Consider the following 19,464-nt stretch of genomic DNA (forward strand, 5'->3'; position numbering starts at 1 on the left):
ATTCTAGAATCTTGCTACTCTTTGGGGTTCTACATAGAATGTTGCTACTATTTAGGTTTTTGCCAGGTATTTGTGACCTGGATTGGCCACTGTTGGAAACAGGATGCTGGGCTCGATGGACCTTTGGTCTTTCCCAGTATGGCAATACTTATGTACTTGGAATTCTGAATGGAATCTTGCTACTCTTTGGGGTTCTACATGGAATCTTATTATTCTTTAGAATTCTAGAATCTTGCTACTCTTTGGGGTTGTACATGGAATCTTATTATTCTTTAGAATTCTAGAATCTTGCTACTCTTTGGGGTTCTACATAGAATGTTGCTACTATTTAGGGTTCTGCCAGGTACTTGTGACCTGGTTTGGCCACTGTTGGAAACAGGATGCTGGGCTCGATGGACCTTTGGTCTTTCCCAGTATGGCAATACTTATGTACTTATGTACTCTCCAATTCTATATATGGCACCTTAAGGTGTGTGTGCTAATTTAGTCACATGGCCAAATTGATTAACAAGCCAAGCAGCGCCGATAATTGGTCCTTAACAACCAACTTAACAACCAAAAGACTCAAATACAAATCAACATATGCATCCAGCTTCCCTTATATAAGCACGCAACTATGGAATGCATTACCAAATGCCGTGAAAACAGTGCATGACCCTGCAAACTTCTGGAAATCATTAAAATCTAACCTGTTTAAAAAGGCATACCCTAATGAACCAACCTAAATGCCTGAACCCTGCAATACAAAGTAATTAATACTCGAACTGGACATTACTTAACTCCTCCTCCTGTCTCCCAATTGTGCCTGTCACACATGAACTCTATCACATTACCATTCTGTACTTGTTATACCGGAACTGGCGATCACCAAAACGGCACTATGTAAGCCACATTGAGCCTGCAAATAGGTGGGAAAATGTGGGATACAAATGGAAACACAAAAAAAATTAATACTGCGGGTCTACTAACTTTTTTTTGTGTTTGCAAATCACAGCGGGTTCCCCCACTTTTTTTGAATGTGTTACCTCGGGATACAAATGCAACAAATAAATAAATAAATTTGCGGCACTAATTGGCTTTAATTAGAATTAACACACAAAACTTTTTAGGCGTATTCTATTAACGCAGTGCACGCAAAATGTCATTCACGCAGTCGAAAAGGGGGCATAGCCATGGGCAGGTTGTGGGTGTTTTAGAAAACTTCACGCACTCTTATGAAGCACACCCGATCTGTGCCTAACTTAGGAGCAGGTATTTAGGCCTGGCCTAAAAGGGTGCACCTCAATTTTAGTCGCAAGGATGACGCATGAACGTATTGTATAAACTATGCGTAACTTTAGGCGGAGTATATAGAATCACGCTAACCGCGTGGTTTTTCAGCACCAATTTTGAAAGTGCCTTTTATAGAATTTGGCCCTTTGTACATCTCACAACACAACTTAATACAGATAGATGTTACTATCTATGAAAAAGTTTTTTAATCAAGCGAATAAATCAGACTAAGACAACAGTGTGTCCACTTCATTCCCTTTAAAGTAAGTTGTTATGGAAAATTTCCCTTTACCGAAGAAATTCGCAGAACTCTGGGCGCTCTGCATCAACTCGTTTAATCTCTGGTTCAGCAGTGGATCAGCATACTGAAGAACCTGATTATTGACATCATTAGAATTCCCAGTCCCCTCTAATTACACACCCAATCAGGTCCCACTACTTGCCGTTGTGCTCTTTCCAATTCATAAAAACAAATGGGGTTCACACTCTCCACAAAAACAGAACACAACAAAAACGGGGTGGAAAAGAACCAGGTCCAAGAAATCAGTCCAAACACCAGGATAAGATGCTCCAAACACAACTTTATTTGGACCCTACACACGGTCCGTGTTTCGGCTTTAGAAAGCCTTCCTCAGGGGTCAATCGGTTGGATGTTACACACATTTTGACCAAGTGATAGATATTCATGCGCTCCATCATCAATCGATATATAACTGAGCATCAAATCATCTTCTTTGTCTAGTAAGTTAACTAGCTTAGAGCTCTCAGCCTGTTTCTTTTTATCAATATCACAATTTCTCTTGTATGCCTGCATATACCAATTTTGTGATTGCTCTAGTCCATTTTTTCCCTACTTCCTTTTGTGACTCTTTTCATATGCTTCAAGGTTCCTACGCAATTCATCACAAGAATTCACCGTTAATTTTCCATCAAATCCAAATCTTTTTTCCAATTTTCTCAAATATTTTACATTTTCTGGATGCATCTTATGCATAAATTTAGCATCACCGGTTAATGCTCTGCCTTAATCATCACGGCAGTCAGAACAGCACAAACAATTACAAAATCCTAATTTACAACACAAATTTTCCATTTGTCCGGACAATCAACAAAATGCTCTTAATTTCCCCCCCTTTTTTTTAATTAAAAATTACACCGGTGAGTTCCCAGAACTCAGTCTAGACTGCTGTAAGGAAAATTCCCAAAACCTCGGGCTCCCTGAACCTGGTCTGGACTCCTATTACAGCTTTAAAGTGTACACTGAGTTATTTATTCCAGTAGCCGTCTCGCACAGGCTATGGTCTTAGATTAATCTCTGATTCGTCTCACACAAAACAAAACCTACAACAACAAAAACCCACAAACTTACCCAGAATCCTGTGAGCTGTCTCCGGTCTAAATTTGGATTGGAACCGTCACCTTCCCAGGCCGCAGAAAGATCTGCCTCTTTTTTCGGTATTGCCACCAGAAGACTTTCTGTAGGGACGGTCTTCGTCCGTGTGCGCAGTTTCAATCTCGACCCTGTAGCCAGGGAAGGGTATTGGTTTCCGGCTCGAAGGACCAAAATGTTATGGAAATTTTCCCTTTACCAAATTTCAAACAAAATAAAACATGGAAAAGAAAATAAGATGATACCTTTTTTATTGGACATAACTTAATACATTTCTTGATTAGCTTTCGAAGGTTGCCCTTCCTAACACGGCTACCACACCCCTTTACCGAAGAAACTCGCAGAACTCTGGGCTCAATTATATAAAGATCTTTATTTGTAAATCAAACCTGCATGCAGGGAGACTACCAAACATAAGGAAACTCAGTCAGCAGTCTGTCAATACTGATTCAATGTAACCTTAAATAGCCAGGAATACTAGGTGCTATAGTTCTGGTTAACAAATAATAAGAAGAAAGAAAATATAATGATTCCCTTCCTTGCCCCTCCAGCTACCTTTTTAGATAAGGCACATACACTTCCTTCATTCTCTCAGTTAATTAAAACATTCCAAACTCCTGAGATGATTCCGGCCTACTTCTTACTAACAAGCTAGTTAATTACAAGCATGACATATATGTGACCTTTCTTACTTTAGCAACTTATTTCAGTGATTATTATATTCTGCAGTAAGGTCTGATACAGTTCTATTATTCTACAGCATGTAAATTCTATAACAAAGTAAGTATATAAATATATATATATAGAGAGAGAGAGAGAGAGAGAGAATGCCCTCCTGCAGTTTTCACAGCCCTACCACAGTCTCACTGCTTCTCATCCTTTGAAGCTCACTCCATCCGTCTATTCTACCCGCTGCCACTCAGAGTTGCAGTCATTTACCGCCCCCCTGATAAGTCCCTCCCCTCCTTCCTTACCGACTTCGACGCCTGGCTCTCCGTTTTTCTTGAACCCTCATCTCCGTCCCTCATTCTTGGAGACTTTAACATACACGCCAACGACCCAACTGACTCTTACGCTTCTCAGTTCCTCACTCTGACATCCTCCTTCAACCTCCAGCTGAGCTCCACCACCCCTACTCATCAAACTGGCCATTGTCTTGACCTAGTCCTCTTTTCTACCTGCTCACTCTCCAATTTCTGCACCTCAGCTCTTCCTCTCTCTGATCATCACCTGATCACCTTCACACTTCATCACCCTCCCCCTCCGTCCCGCTCAACACTAACCACTACTTCCAGGAATCTCTAGGCTGTCGACCCTCCCACCTTATCCTCTAGTATCACTAATCTCCTCCCTTCCATCATGTCCTCCGAGTCTGTCGACATGACTGTCTCTGCCTACAATGCCACTCTCTCCTCTGACACCCTTGCACCATCCACCTCCCGTCCCACAAGGCGTACTAATCCCCAGCCCTGGCTGACCCCTTGCATCCGATACCTTCACTCCTGCACCCGATCTGCTGAACGCCTCTGGAGGAAATCTCGCACCCATACCGATTTCATTCATTACAAATTCATGCTATCCTCCTTCCAGTCCTCCCTATTCCTTGCCAAACAGGACTATTACACCCAATTGACTAATTCACTCAGCTCCAACCTTCGTCGTCTCTTCGCCACCCTTAACTCTCTCCTCAAAGTGCCCTCCGCTCCCCCCCCCCCCCTTACTCTCCCCTCAATCACTGGCTGACTATTCTCGCGACAGGGTGCAGAAGATCAACCTCGAATTCACTACCAAGCCACCTCCTCCTCTTCACCCTTTAACCCATTCCTTCAACCAACCATCCCAGGTCTCCTTCTCCTCTTTTCCTGATATCACCAAGGAGGAAACCACCCACCTCAACCAACCATCCCAAGCCTCCTTCTCCTCTTTTCCTGATATCACCGAGGAGGAAACCGCCCACCTTCTCTCCTCTTCGAAATGCACCACCTGTTCCTCTGATCCCATCCCCACCAACTTACTAAACACCATCTCTCCTATTGTCACCCCCCCCCATCTGTCATATCCTCAACCTCTCTCTCTCCACTGCAACTGTCCCTGACACCTTCAAGCATGCTGTAGTCACACCACTCCTCAAAAAACCATCACTGGACCCTACTTGTCCTTCCAACTACTGCCCTACCTCCCTCCTACCCTTCCTCTCCAAAATACTTGAACGCGCTGTTCACAGCCGCTGCCTTAATTTTCTCTCCTCTCATGCCATCCTCGATCCGCTTCAATCCGGTCTTCGCCCTCTACACTCGACAGAAACAGCACTCACTAAAGTCTGTAATGACCTGTTCCTTGCCAAATCCAAAGGTCACTACTCCATCCTCATCTTCCTCAACCTATCCGCCGATTTTGACACTGTCAATCACAATTTACTCCTTACCACACTATCCTCATTTGGATTCCAAGGCTCTGTCCTCTCCTGGTTCTCCTCTTATCTCTCCCACCGTACCTTCAGAGTACACTCCCATGGATCTTCCTCTACCCCCATCCCATTCTTTGTTGGAGTTCCTCAGGCCTCGGACCCCTTCTTTTCTCAATCTACACCTCTTCCCTGGGCTCGCTGATCTCATCTCATGGCTTCCAATATCATCTCTATGCTGACAACACCCAGCTTTATCTCTCCACACCAGACATCACTGCAGAAACCCAGGCCAAAGTATCAGCCTGCCTATCCGACATCGCTGCCTGGATGTCCAACCGCCACCTGAAACTGAACATGGCCAAGACTGAGCTCATTGTTTTTCCACCCAAACCCACTTCTCCTCTCCTCCCACTCTCTATTTCAGTCGACAACACCCTCATCCTCCCCGTCTCATCTGCCCGCAACCTCGGAGTCATCTTCGACTCCTCCCTCTCCTCTGCGTATATCCAGCAGACAGCCAAGACCTGCCGCTTCTTTCTCTATAACATCAGCAAAATTCGCCCCTTCCTCTCTGAGCACACCACCTGAACTCTCATCCACTCTCTCATTACCTCTCGCCTTGACTACTGCAACCTACTCCTCACCGGCCTCCCACTTAACCATCTATTCCCCCTTCAATCCGTTCAGAACTCTACAGTGCGTCTTATCTTCCGCCTTGATCGATATGCTCATATCACCCCTCTCCTCAAGTCTCTTCACTGGCTCCCGATTAGGTATCGCATACAGTTCAAGCTTCGCCTACTAACCTACAAATGCACGCGATCTGCAGCCCCTCAATACCTCTCTACCCTCATCTCCCCTTACACTCCTACCTGTAACCTTCACTCACAGGACAAATCCCTCCTCTCAGTACCCTTCTCCACCACCGCCAACTCCAGGCTCCGCCCTTCCTGCCTTGCCTCACTCTATGCTTAGATTAAACTCCCTGAGCCCATACGCCAAGCCCTCTCCCTGCCCATCTTCAAATCCTTGCTCAAAGCACACCTCTTCAATGTCGCCTTTGGCACCTAACCATTATACCTCCATTCAGGAAATCTAGACTGCTGGGCAGACTTATACGGTCTGTGCCAGAGCCGGTGGTTGGGAGGCGGGGCTGGTGGTTGGGAGGCGGGGATAATGCTGGGCAGATTTATACGGTCTGTGCCAGAGCCGGTGGTTGGGAGGCGGGGCTGGTGGTTGGGAGGCGGGGATAATGCTGGGCAGACTTATACAGTCTGTGCCAGAGCCGGTGGTTGGGAGGTGGGGCTGGTGGTTGGGAGGCGGGGATAAACTGGACCAGTGATAAGACTACCTCCACAAAACAGCTAGTGCGCAATTATGAAAATAGAGTGCAAAGTGTGTTCTGAATAGAACAGCCAGGCTGGGGAGCTCTGAGGTCCATGTAATACAAACAACAATACAGAGTGTGTAAGCAATTTGATTCACAGGCAAGGAGCAAGACAGTTTGAATACCACATGGTAAATACAATAAGAATTAAAATAAAAAAAAAAAACAGTGGCCCTTAATTTAAATACATACGTTGGTTAAAAGTAGTATACTATGCCATACTTTGTATTATTTGAATATTTTTACTGCTGTAATTGCCCATTGCTCATGTTTGATCTATTTTTACTGTACACAGCCTTGAGTGAATTCCTTCAAAAAGGCGGTAAATAAATCCTAATAAATAAAAAAATGGAAAGGCCATTATTCTTTTCTATTTTTCTATTGTTTTTGGGTTTTTTTTGCAGTCCAGGAAGAGTCCTCTGTACAGGATGAATGTAGGAAACAGGGTAGCCACATTTATGGTCTATGTAAGTATCGCAACTCAATAATATAATTGGCTCTTAGACTTACTAATAAGCATACACCACAAGGATAGATGTAAGTGTGCTGACCTCACTTTATGACTATCTTTCCCAAAAAACTCTACTGCACAATGAATTAATATTTAGCAGTGACGAACAGTAAAATTTTTTTTTAGAAAATATAATCATAAAAATAAATTAAATGAATACATTTGAATGCGCACAGGAGGTTTTTATGACTGGTGATGGATAAGCTCAGTTTCATGTTTATTTGTGATCACATGACTGAGCATCTGGAGGAGCAGCCTAGTGGTTAGTGCAGTGGACTTTGATCCTGGGGAACTGAGTTCGATTCCCCACTGCAACTCCTTGTGACTCTGGGCAAGTCACTTAACCCTCCATTGCCCCTGGTACAAAATAAGTACCTGAATATATGTAAACCGCTTTGAATGTAGTTGCAAAAACCTCAGAAAGGTGGTATATAAAGTCCCATTTCCCTTTCCCTATTGGAGATTCTATACGGAATGTTGCTACTATTGAGATTCTGTTGCTACTATTTGAGATTCTACATGGAATGTTGCTATTCCACTAGCAACATTCCATGTAGAAGCCTGCCCTTGCAGGTCAGCAATGCGGCTGCGCAGACTCACAGAAACAGAAGTCTGCGTGGCTGTGTTGCTGATCTGCACGGGCAGGCTTCTACATGGAATGTTGCTAGTGGAGGAGTAGCCTAGTGATTAGTGCAGTGGAACATGGAATGTTGTTACTATTTGAGATTCTGGAATGTTGCTATTACTTGAGATTCTACATGGAATGTTGCTAGTGGAGGAGTAGCCTAGTGGTTCAGTGCAGCGGACTCTGACTCTGGGGAACTGGGTTTGATTCCCACTGCAGTTCCTTGTGACTCTGGGCAAGTCACTTAACCCTCCATTGCCCCTGGTACAAAATAAGTACCTGAATATATGTAAACCGCTTTGAATGTAGTTGCAAAAACCTCAGAAAGGCGGTATATCAAGTCCCATTCCTTTCCCTATTCATAATTAGTTGAAGGTATGTTGCAGGAATGGATGCATGAATTTGTGATGCTTCAGGAGTCAGACAGCACACACCAGAATGAGAGAAAAATCTTCTTTATTTGCCAGCAAACAAAGCAAGACATCAGTTCTAGCTCTCTTCTCTTTCTCTCAGCTCTCTGTGTCTTTGTCTCAGCTGCTTCTCTTCTTATGCTGTCTTCTCCTTCTTCTGTCTGTTCCTTCTGTCCTTCTCTTTCTTCTGAGCTCCTTCTGACGTAAACTGCTTCTGCTCCTACTTAAATAGGGTCCTAAGCCCTCCTCCTAGCCTAGCCCCCTTTACTCCCAATTGGTTAAGAAATTGATTGGCTACCTTGCCTCAACCAATCATTACTTTTGAAATATCAGTTACATAGGTTCCAGACATCCTAAACTGACCTCTGACCTGGGGCCCCTCAAGCCAGACATTTGGTCTCCAGTCTCTTACATGTTATTATGATTGATTTCTCATATTCCTAGTACTAACTGCTAACTAAACTCTGGCATTCATTAAAGAGGTCAAAAGCCAATCTTACTTAATAGCATACATATCAGGTTATTACTTCCAGGAGGCCAGTCCTACACTTAGCTATAATTAATCAAGGAGAAGAGAGCTGACTAGTTCTGACCTTTTTCACCTCTCAGCTTATACATTGAACCAGCCAGAACTATGGCTAAGTCAAACCACATGTGGATCTCCTCACTGCAGTCTTAAACAGCAGACAAAGAGTAATACAGAATTTAACAGACATTCTACATATTAACTACACAGAATACACATATTCTAAAATACACAGAATCAGTATTCCTTATAAGATATATCTAAACATCAGGAATATCTAGAATTATTTAGAATCTAACTAGCATTAAACTAATTCTTTTAAAACTACGGCATGTCTGGCTCATGCTTTGTTCATTCATAATAGTTTACAGCTGTGCCAGCTAGCATTGGCAATTCACAAGGGACAGAGTTTCATTTCTCACTGACCTTTCCTAACCTTAGCTCGGCCAAGACTTTCAAATAATATGAACCATCTGGCATTCCTTTGCTCTGCTTGCAAGGTAAAAAGCTGATTTTGAAATAGGAATTCAATTCAAATACCAAGCTTTTAACAGAATTAACCCTTCATATGATTTCTTATATATATATAATTATGCCATGGCTGCCTCATTCCCCCCTTTGAGACTAAAATCAGCTTATGCAGAGATAAGTCTCACAACTCAAACTCTGGAGATTATAGTGATCCTAACTAGGAATAGACTTGTGAATCACCATTACCCTACTTGTTAAGGTTCGACGGCATACTGCCGAAGCACATGAGGCCAGGAAACAAAACAACAACCCTGCTAAAACTAAGACTATTAGGGAAATGAACAAGGGACGTATCCAGGAGGTCAATGACCACCACCAGGAGGTAAGGTCTAATCCTCCTCGGTAATCCTCCACATTAAGGCTGGCCAACTGTAGGACTTTATCCATGGCATGCCTAACCACATGCGTCCTATTTATGACAATAGTACAGCACTCTGAAGAATTTAGCACTGTGCAGAGGCCACCCTGAGCTGCAAAGAGATAGTCAAGGCCCATACGATTATACCGAGAAACTATACTTAATTCATTAATTTGATCCTGCAATGCATTGACTACCACATTCAGCTCATGAACTAAAACATGGAGTAGGGATTGAAGTCTCCGGGTAGCCATACCTAGTTCAGTAATACCCGCTACCGGGCCTCCAATTGGAATCCAGGCCGTGGCAGAAAGGGCTACAAGTCTCTTTTTAGTCAGAGGATAAGTAGAATTAATATACTGGAGGGCTAATTCAATCGCCTCATCCTCTGTGGCAACGGAGGAGGGTAAGGACAAAGCCTCTCGCTTAGAGCGGTGCGGGGATAGTGGCTTAAGAGGAATAACTTTAGGAAAATAATTCAAGGTTACCAATACACAAAAATCATATGTGGCGGGAAGAATCATGTGGAGGACATTATCACAGAGCCAGTAATGACCAAGGAGAGGGTGAGGAAAGTTCCCAATAAATGTTGGCTCAGGCTGGACAGGGTACTTAGGGTGCCCATAATGCGAGCCCCTATCCCAGGGGGAACGAAGACGAAATGGAGACTTTGCACACCATAGGCGCCAATCCCCAATTGTGACAGGCTGCTCATTTGTTAGTAACTCTTCATACCCCGGGGACTTATGAAAGTAGAAAATAAGCTTGGACACTATAGTCTTCTCAGTGGTACGCTTAGGAGCCAGATAATCACCTGGGTCATAATCTACAGGTATGGTAGCAGGGCACATAGGAGTACCTGGAGAAACTACCCACACAGATTCTCCTTTTTCTGGGAGAACATTAGTATAGTTACAGGGAATGGGAAGAACAGTTGAGATGCTTCTTGTTAAACAAAACACTCCAGAGGCTGGATAGGGAGACGTAAAAACTGGCCTTAGAGAAGATTCAGAGGGGGAAGTAGCATTATAAAAGGACCACCAAGTATAATCCTGGCTCCAAGGGCCTGAACTCGAAAAATAGGGAGGTATAAGAGCTGGGAGTTGCACAGGGACAGGTACAGCTGGGACATCTGTGGTATAAGGAGAAAATCGGGAACACACAATACAAGGGGAAGTAATCTTTGCCTGGCTAATTAGTTCCTGGACTGAGTGTAACCAAAGGTTGGAGCGAGTTGGGGTATTAGGAACAAGGAGGCAAGGAGTAGAAAACAACAAAAACATCCAAACTACTAACCTTTTCTTTCTTCCTAATCTAAAACAAATACAGCAAACTAATTAAGCAATAATATTTCAACAGTCTGTGCTAATCACAGATTACTCTAATATAATGTTCTCAGTCTTTGAGTTCTTATACCAGTTGGGATAGACCCTCAACTGATAAGGATCAAGCTTTCAAATTCCAAGAAAGCCAGAATCTGGACAGAAAGAGTCTCAGTATGAAGCCGAAGTTCAGCAGCTCCTGCAGTATGCAGTTGACCCTTCTTTTCAGCTAGTAGATTCTTTGGTTCGGGTCAGGCGCAACTTCAATGGCTCCGCTGGATCACTTTCTGCTCTCCACTGTCTAGGCTCCGTCTGATCCGTGCTGGGCTCAGTCTGGTCAGCAGACTTAATTCGAGACCAATGGACCCATGGAGTTATCCCTGCGACCTTCACAGCTGTAGGAGTAGAAAGCAAAACAGTAAAAGGTCCTTTCCATCGGGGCCCCAAAGGCTGGAGCTTCCAGTCTTTCACCCAAACTCTATCCCCTGGCAGGAAGGAATGTACCTGAGCCTGGAAGGGGACAGGGTTTATTTCTCTCACATAAGACTGAAGCTCAGAAATTATCTTACCCAGGAGGGCTACCTGCTCCTGCACCTGGGCAGACCCTAAAATCCCTATGTCTCCCTTAATTCCCTGTAAAATGGCTGGGGGCTTCCCATACACAATTTCAAAGGGAGAAAGGGCTGTTCCTTTAGTTGGGGTGCATCGGAGGCGAAAGAGGGCTAGTGGCAATGCCTGTGGCCATTTCAATTGGGTTTCCTGACAAATCTTTGCTAGGCTATTTTTCAAGGTTCTGTTTGCCCGCTCAACCTGCCCTGAACTCTGGGGACGATAGGCACAATGCAATTTCCAGGTAATGCGCAATGCGCGGGACAGGGCCTGAAGTGTAGCTTCAACAAAGGCGGGACCATTATCTGAACCTATGGCAAGGGGCAGTCCATACCTGGGGATGACATCCCTAAGGAGGGCTCGAGCTACTTCTGTGGCTTTCTCAGTGACTGTAGGATATGCTTCCACCCACCCAGAAAAGGTACAGACCATGACTAAGAGGTATCGGAACCTACCACTCCTGGGCATTTCTGTGAAGTCTATAACTAGGGACTCAAAGGGTGTTAGTCCTCTAGACTGAACTCCTGGTGGAATACGGGGTCCCTGACGAGCATTATTCTGGGCACAGAGAGTACATCGGGCAGAGGCAGTGGCAACCAGACTATCCAATCCTTCCAGCACCACTACTCGATTGAGTAGGCGGGCTAGTGCTGTTTTCCCTAAGTGTGATAGGTCATGAGCTTGAGACACTACAGGCCAAGCTAGGTGGCGTGGCACCAGAACTCTGGTATCAGGGAGATGTAACCAGCCATCAGGTCTCCTTACTGCACCTTCCTCTTGAGCCCATTTCTCTTCCGTTTGGGTGTACATAGGCGTCCATTCTTGCAGTCGAATTTGGAACAGGGGGGTCACAGTACTTGCTGGGGGTCCTCGAGCAGCTTCCTTGGCCACCCGATCAGCATGGCGATTCCCTCGGGCCACTGGAGTATCTATTCTTTGGTGTCCCCTGCAGTGAATAACAGCTACCTTCTTAGGGGCCCACACAGCCTCTAGCAGCTGAAGTATTTCAGGTCCATACTTAACAGATTGGCCTGCAGCATTTATGAGTCCCTTTTCCTTATACAAAGCTCCATGAGCATGTAGAGTTGTGAAGGCATATTTGGAATCAGTATAAATGTTGGTTACCAGTCCTGCTGCTAACTCCAGAGCTCGTATGAGGGCCACAAGTTCTGCTTTCTGGGCTGAAGTTCCTTGGGGCAGGGCTCTTGCTTCTATCACCTTGTCCTCTGTCACCACAGCATAGCCTGCCAGTCGCTTGGAGTTCTCCACATAACTGCTTCCATCTGTGAAATAAATTACATCTGGGTCCCTCCACGGAACATCTTTAAGATCTGGTCGACTGGAGTACACTTCATCCATAGTTTGGATACAGTCATGATCCGGTGGTCCCTCAGATGCTGGCAAAAGAGTAGCAGGATTGAATGTAGCCACTGTTTCCAGGTGTATCCGTGGATTCTCACACAAGCTGGCTTGGTACTTAACCATACGGTTATTTGTAAACCAGTGGTTGCCCTTATACTCCATGAGGGTGAGAACTGCATGGGGGACTTTAACAACCAGTTCTTGCCCCAAGGTCAACTTATCAGCTTCCTGGACCAGTAAGGCTGTTGCTGCAATGGCCCTCATGCAGGCTGGCCATCCTTTAGCCACTCCATCCAGCTGTTTAGACAGGTATGCAACAGGCCTCTGCCAGGATCCCATCATCTGGGTCAGCACACCTAGAGCAACCCCCTGTCGCTCATGAACATACAGTGAGAAAGGTTTCTCCACATCAGGAAGGCCTAACGCAGGGGCTTGGAGTAGGGCTTTCTTTATGGCAATGAAGGATTGTTGAGCAGTAGGTCCCCATTCAAATGGTTCCTTTTCACCCCCCTTTGTGGCTTGGTAAAGGGGTTTCGCCATCAGTGCAAAATTTGGAATCCAAATTCTGCAGAATCCAGCTGCTCCCAGGAATTCCCTAACTTCTCTTCTGGACTTGGGTTGGGGAATTGCAGCTACCGCTTGCTTCCTACTAGCATCCAGTCTCCGACTTCCCTGGGAAATGCAAAAGCCCAGATACTTCACTTCTGACTGACAAAGTTGGGCCTTTGAGCGTGAGACCTTATAGCCTGCATCCAAGAGTAGCTCCAGCAATTCTCTAGTAGCCTCAAAACACTCTTCCTGGGTCACTGCTGCAATCAGGAGGTCATCTACATACTGGAGTAAAACTCGCCTGGAAGGCTCAGATTTAAAAGTCTTAAGGTCTTGCCCTAGGGCTGTCCCAAAAATGGTGGGGGAATTCTTGAACCCCTGTGGCAGGCGGGTCCATGTATACTGAAGCTTCCTTCCTGTTACTGGGTTTTCCCATTGAAAGGCAAAAAGCAATTGACTGGCTGGGGCCACCCGAATACAAAAGAAGGCATCTTTTAGGTCTAGTGTTGTGAAATGGGTAGCTCCAGAAGGTATCAATCCTAACAGGACATATGGATTAGGCACTACAGGGTGTAATGAGATAGTGGATTTGTTAACCACTCGTAAGTCTTGGACTGGCCGGTAGTCCTCAGTCCCTGGCTTCTGAACTGGCAATAGTGGCGTATTCCATGGAGACTGGCAAGGACGAATAATTCCATGGGATAACAGACGATTCAAATGTGCTTGAATCCCTTCCAGAGCCTTTCTGGGAATTGGGTATTGGCGAAGATGGATTGGCCGGGCACTTGGAAGTAAGTCTACATGTACAGGAGGAATATTTCGGGCCAACCCTGGGGGATTATCTTCTGCCCATACCCCACTGACCTGAAAGCTGTCTGCCAGGGGTAGGTCAACTTGGCTATATGACTGATGCAGCCGCCATTCTTCTTCAAGAGGGCAGCAGAAACTCAATATACCCTTAGGGCTGGATGCTGGGGGCCGAAAGGAGACTGAAGTCTGGCCATCAGAGTCAAAGGAAATTTGGGCCCTAAGCTTGGACAGCAGGTCTCGGCCTAACAAAGGGATTGGACAGTCTGGCATATACAGGAATTCATGAGTGACTATGTGTGAGCCTAATTGGCATCTACGGGTTGTCAGGAAAGGCCTCCGGTTCTGCACCCCCGTGGCTCCCACCACTCGGACAGTTTTTCCAGACACAGGCGCTAATCGCTCCGTCACAACAGAATGTTCAGCTCCTGTATCAATCATGAATGGAATTGAGCGGCTCCCTATAGTTAGCTTGACCATAGGTTCCTGGGAGCCCAGTTTGTAGGAACCCGGTCTGTCCTATTCGTCCCATTCTGCCATCTCGGCTATCCCGATGATGTCAGATTCAGGAGGCTCATATCTTCCCTCTCGAACTCGGCCTCGGCTTCCTCGATCTCCTGGTCCCCTTCTCAGTCCCTGGCGCCTCTGGGGGCATTCATCTTTCCAGTGCCCTCTTTCCTTACAGTAGGCACACTGGTCCCTCTCCAATCTTGGTCTGGGATTCTCCCCCCTTGGCCGGGATTGATTGAAGGAATCTCGGGGCCTGGCTGGTGGTCCGGGGTCCCACTTTGGCTTCCCATTAGCTAGAGGTCGACCTCGGTTAAGGGTGGAATTAGTAATGGCTGCCGCTAAAAGGTCGGCCTTCTTCTGCATCTTCCGGTCAGCCTCTCGGCGCACCTCCTGATCTCTATTAATGAAAACCTTGGTTGCGATCTCAATTAGCTGGGTGGTATTCATCCCTGCGAATCCCTCCTGACGCTGCAACTTCTTCCGGATATCTGGCATACTCTGGGCCACCAATGCACTATTCACCATTCTCTGGTTTTCTTGGGCTTCAGGGTCAAATGGGGTGTATGTTCTGTAGGCTTCAATTAGTCGCTCTAAAAAGGCCCCAGGGGATTCAGTTGCCCCTTGGAGAATTTCAGAGACCTTTGCCAGATTAATGGGCCTCTTTATACCTTTCCTCATACCTTCCAGTAAGTCCCGGCAATAGCCAGACAACAGTTCATAGTGCTGCCCATCATTTGGATCCCAAGCTGGAGCTGCGCGAGGAAACCGAGCTCTAACCCATCCCTCTGGGTCTTGTGTCCCCCCGGGGACACGCTCTCGCGTGATGGCCTCAGCATTTTGCAAAATCTTCCGCCTCTCCTCAGTTGTGAAGAGGGTCAGGAGAAGTTGTTGACAATCAGTCCAGGTTGGGTTATGGGTGGCCATAATGCTAGCCACTAGGTCCACCACTGCCTGAGGCTTTTCAGTATAAGAGGGGTAATGCGTCTTCCAATTCAGGAGATCGGTGGTTGTGAAGGGTACATACTGATAGGCCTGTGCCTGTATAACCTGACCCTGATTATTAGGATCTGGTCGAGTGGTAGTTACCTGACGAAGTGGCAGAACTCTCGAGGAGGTGGGAATAGAACCTGAGGTAGAGCTAGGAGCTACCCTCCTATCATGCTCAAAGGTGATTGCAGCAGGTCTAACCCATTCAGTGGAGGTATGTTGAACCCCTGAGGGATGGGGAGGGGTACTCATAGACTGAGAGGTGATCACAGGTGAGTCAGTCCATTGAAAGGGATGCCGGGCCCCTGATGAGTGGGTAGGGGTATTAGAGGGAGAGGCTGGGCTGTCAGGAGTTGAGGAGTCAGGGAGTGGAACCCAAAACGGGTCTTCAGAGGTTAACAGGAGAGGATTTGGCACAGAAGGGTAGAGGCCAGGTGAAAAGTCCAACCTAGGATGTGGTGGGGTTCGCACAGTGGGGGAGGAACTATCTGGAGAAGCCTGTGCTGGAGAAGCTTGGGCTGGGCGACGTGGATCTCTAGGGGTAGCACGGAACCCCAACAATGGGCCATAAGGTGGTGGCTCAAGGTCTGAGGGGTCATCAGAGAGTATGGGTTTCTCGGACAGGGTAGGGGCGGAAGCCACCGATTGGGTGGTAAGCTTCCTAGGGCTCTTTCCCTCTTCTAGTTTAGATTTTCTAATCTTTCTTTGAACACGACCTAACATGAATTTTACTGGGGATCCCATATAAGTTTTCAACCAGGAGGGAGGGTCAGTCACAAGGCTGTCCCAGGAATCTATATAAGGGAGTTGTTCAGAATATTCTGATTCTCCTACTACTATGCTGTAGACCTTCCGGATTACTTCAATATCTAAACTGCCACTAGGGGGCCACCCCACTCCCATAGATGGCCACTCAACTTCACACAAGGTTCTTAAAGTACTTGAGCTTAAAGTCTGTCCATAGTCATTAATTAAAAAGCCTTTTTTAAAGTTTTTAAGCATACAATCTAGGGGGGTAGCAATTTGTCTAGATGATTTCCCACCCATAATGCTTACAGTTACAACACACAAAGAGGGGGGGAATTTTTGAGAATGCAGTAAGGGGTCTGCACTCTCGAGACACTAGGTAGACAGACAGCAATCGCTTCCTTCCGTTGCTGACCAATTGAACTCGCGTTAACTGGAAATGCAGCTATAAGAAGTCCGCACTCATTAACATTCAGGCATCACACATTCATTCAGTACAGAAAATCCCACCCAACAATTTCAGATTTCTCAAATACAGATAAGCTCAAGCGTTTTCGCTTCTAGTCCCCGCGACTAGAAGGTACTAGGGCCTTCGCTGAGAATTGATCAGATTCTCCTTCCCTCCTTCTTGAGGGGCTGATTTACAATTTTCTAGCTAGAATTACAATACAAAATACAGAATACATACCCGGCGAATGTTCTCCAGTCAGTTGGGTGCTGGGATTAATGCAGGATTCATCCCACCGCTGCCACCAAGAATTGTTGCAGGAATGGATGCATGAATTTGTGATGCTTCAGGAGTCAGACAGCACACACCAGAATGAGAGAAAAATCTTCTTTATTTGCCAGCAAACAAAGCAAGACATCAGTTCTAGCTCTCTTCTCTTTCTCTCAGCTCTCTGTGTCTTTGTCTCAGCTGCTTCTCTTCTTATGCTGTCTTCTCCTTCTTCTGTCTGTTCCTTCTGTCCTTCTCTTTCTTCTGAGCTCCTTCTGACGTAAACTGCTTCTGCTCCTACTTAAATAGGGTCCTAAGCCCTCCTCCTAGCCTAGCCCCCTTTACTCCCAATTGGTTAAGAAATTGATTGGCTACCTTGCCTCAACCAATCATTACTTTTGAAATATCAGTTACATAGGTTCCAGACATCCTAAACTGACCTCTGACCTGGGGCCCCTCAAGCCAGACATTTGGTCTCCAGTCTCTTACATGTTATTATGATTGATTTCTCATATTCCTAGTACTAACTGCTAACTAAACTCTGGCATTCATTAAAGAGATCAAAAGCCAATCTTACTTAATAGCATACATATCAGGTTATTACTTCCAGGAGGCCAGTCCTACACTTAGCTATAATTAATCAAGGAGAAGAGAGCTGACTAGTTCTGACCTTTTTCACCTCTCAGCTTATACATTGAACCAGCCAGAACTATGGCTAAGTCAAACCACATGTGGATCTCCTCACTGCAGTCTTAAACAGCAGACAAAGAGTAATACAGAATTTAACAGACATTCTACATATTAACTACACAGAATACACATATTCTAAAATACACAGAATCAGTATTCCTTATAAGATATATCTAAACATCAGGAATATCTAGAATTATTTAGAATCTAACTAGCATTAAACTAATTCTTTTAAAACTACGGCATGTCTGGCTCATGCTTTGTTCATTCATAATAGTTTACAGCTGTGCCAGCTAGCATTGGCAATTCACAAGGGACAGAGTTTCATTTCTCACTGACCTTTCCTAACCTTAGCTCGGCCAAGACTTTCAAATAATATGAACCATCTGGCATTCCTTTGCTCTGCTTGCAAGGTAAAAAGCTGATTTTGAAATAGGAATTCAATTCAAATACCAAGCTTTTAACAGAATTAACCCTTCATATGATTTCTTATATATATATAATTATGCCATGGCTGCCTCAGGTATATTGTGAAAACATTAAAGTGAGCAGTCTTACATTTATCCTTGCTATGTAAGTATCGCACCATTGAATACTTTCATTGTCTGATTAAGTAACGAGGTGACTAGAATCTGCTGGCATATGTTCTTGTATCACCAGTGCACTTCCAGAGAACCTTTTTCTGCTGTTTAGAACATGGCATAAGAACATAAGAGTAGCCATACTGGGTCAGACCAATGGTCCATCTAGCCCAGGATCCTGTTTTCCAAACAGTGGCCAAGCCAGGTCACAAGTACTTGGTAGAAACCCAAATCATGGCAACACTCCATACTACAAATCCCAGGTCAAGCAGTTGCTTCCCATGTCCTTCTCAACAGTAGACTATGGACTTTTCCTCCAGGAATTTGTCCAAACCTTTTTAAACCCAGATACACTAACTGCATTTACCACATCCTCCAGCAAAGAGTTCCAGAGCTTAACCATTCGTTGAGTGAAAAAATATTTCCTCCTGTTTTAAAAGTATTTCCATGTAACTTCCTCGAGTGTCCCTAGTCTTTGTACTTTTGGAACAAGTAAAATATTGATTTACTTCATCTCATTCTACACCACTCAGGATTTTATAGACCTCAATCGTATCTCCCCTCTTCCGTCTCTTTTCCAAGCTGAAGAGCCCTAACCTCTTTAGCCTTTCTTCATACAAGAGGAGTTCCATCCCTTTTATCATTTTGGTCGCTCTTCTTTGAACCTTTTCTAATTCTGCTATATCTTTTTTGAGATACGGCGACCAGAACTGAACGCCATACTCAAGGAGGACAGTGTGGGAGGCAGAAGAGATATGACGAAATCCTACACGCCCATCTGACCTGCTCCCATCCAGTGGCAAAGATTATGCTCTGCTAAGAGACTGAGAAAGCCCTCCAAAGGAGAATTCAAGAGAGGGAAGCGGAGGGAACTAGGCTGAAGGAAGGACTGGTGGCAGCAGTAGTGTAAGAGGAGATGAACTGAGCCAACTGCTATGGATTAGAATCGCAATCGCTTTACCCAGCTTGAATTTTCTTTCCAATGTAACATAGGCTCAGTGCCGAGTATTCAGTTTAGTCGCCAACAGTAAGACTAGGTGAAAAATATAGCTGCAAGATCGAAATACAGGCTGCTTGTTTTCAGACATTAAGCCTCAGATTCTATATATGGTGCCTAAATCGGCACACATAGACAATTTGTTCACGTAACGTAATTGAGTAACAAGTC

At 45.2% G+C, this 19,464-nt stretch overlaps 1 protein-coding gene across 1 annotated transcript in view; it reads left to right on the forward strand.

Moving 5' to 3' along the window:
* Positions 1-19,464, forward strand: part of P4HA3 (prolyl 4-hydroxylase subunit alpha 3) — a 119,361-nt gene that overhangs the window by 92,830 nt on the left and 7,067 nt on the right. Inside the window, exon 10 of the mRNA XM_030200006.1 lies at positions 6,861-6,923. Coding sequence (XP_030055866.1) covers positions 6,861-6,923 — 63 coding nt within the window. The remainder of the gene's footprint in view (positions 1-6,860; positions 6,924-19,464) is intronic.

The sequence above is a fragment of the Microcaecilia unicolor genome, chromosome 4 (genome assembly GCF_901765095.1).
Source record: "Microcaecilia unicolor chromosome 4, aMicUni1.1, whole genome shotgun sequence".
Lineage (NCBI taxonomy): Eukaryota > Metazoa > Chordata > Amphibia > Gymnophiona > Siphonopidae > Microcaecilia > Microcaecilia unicolor.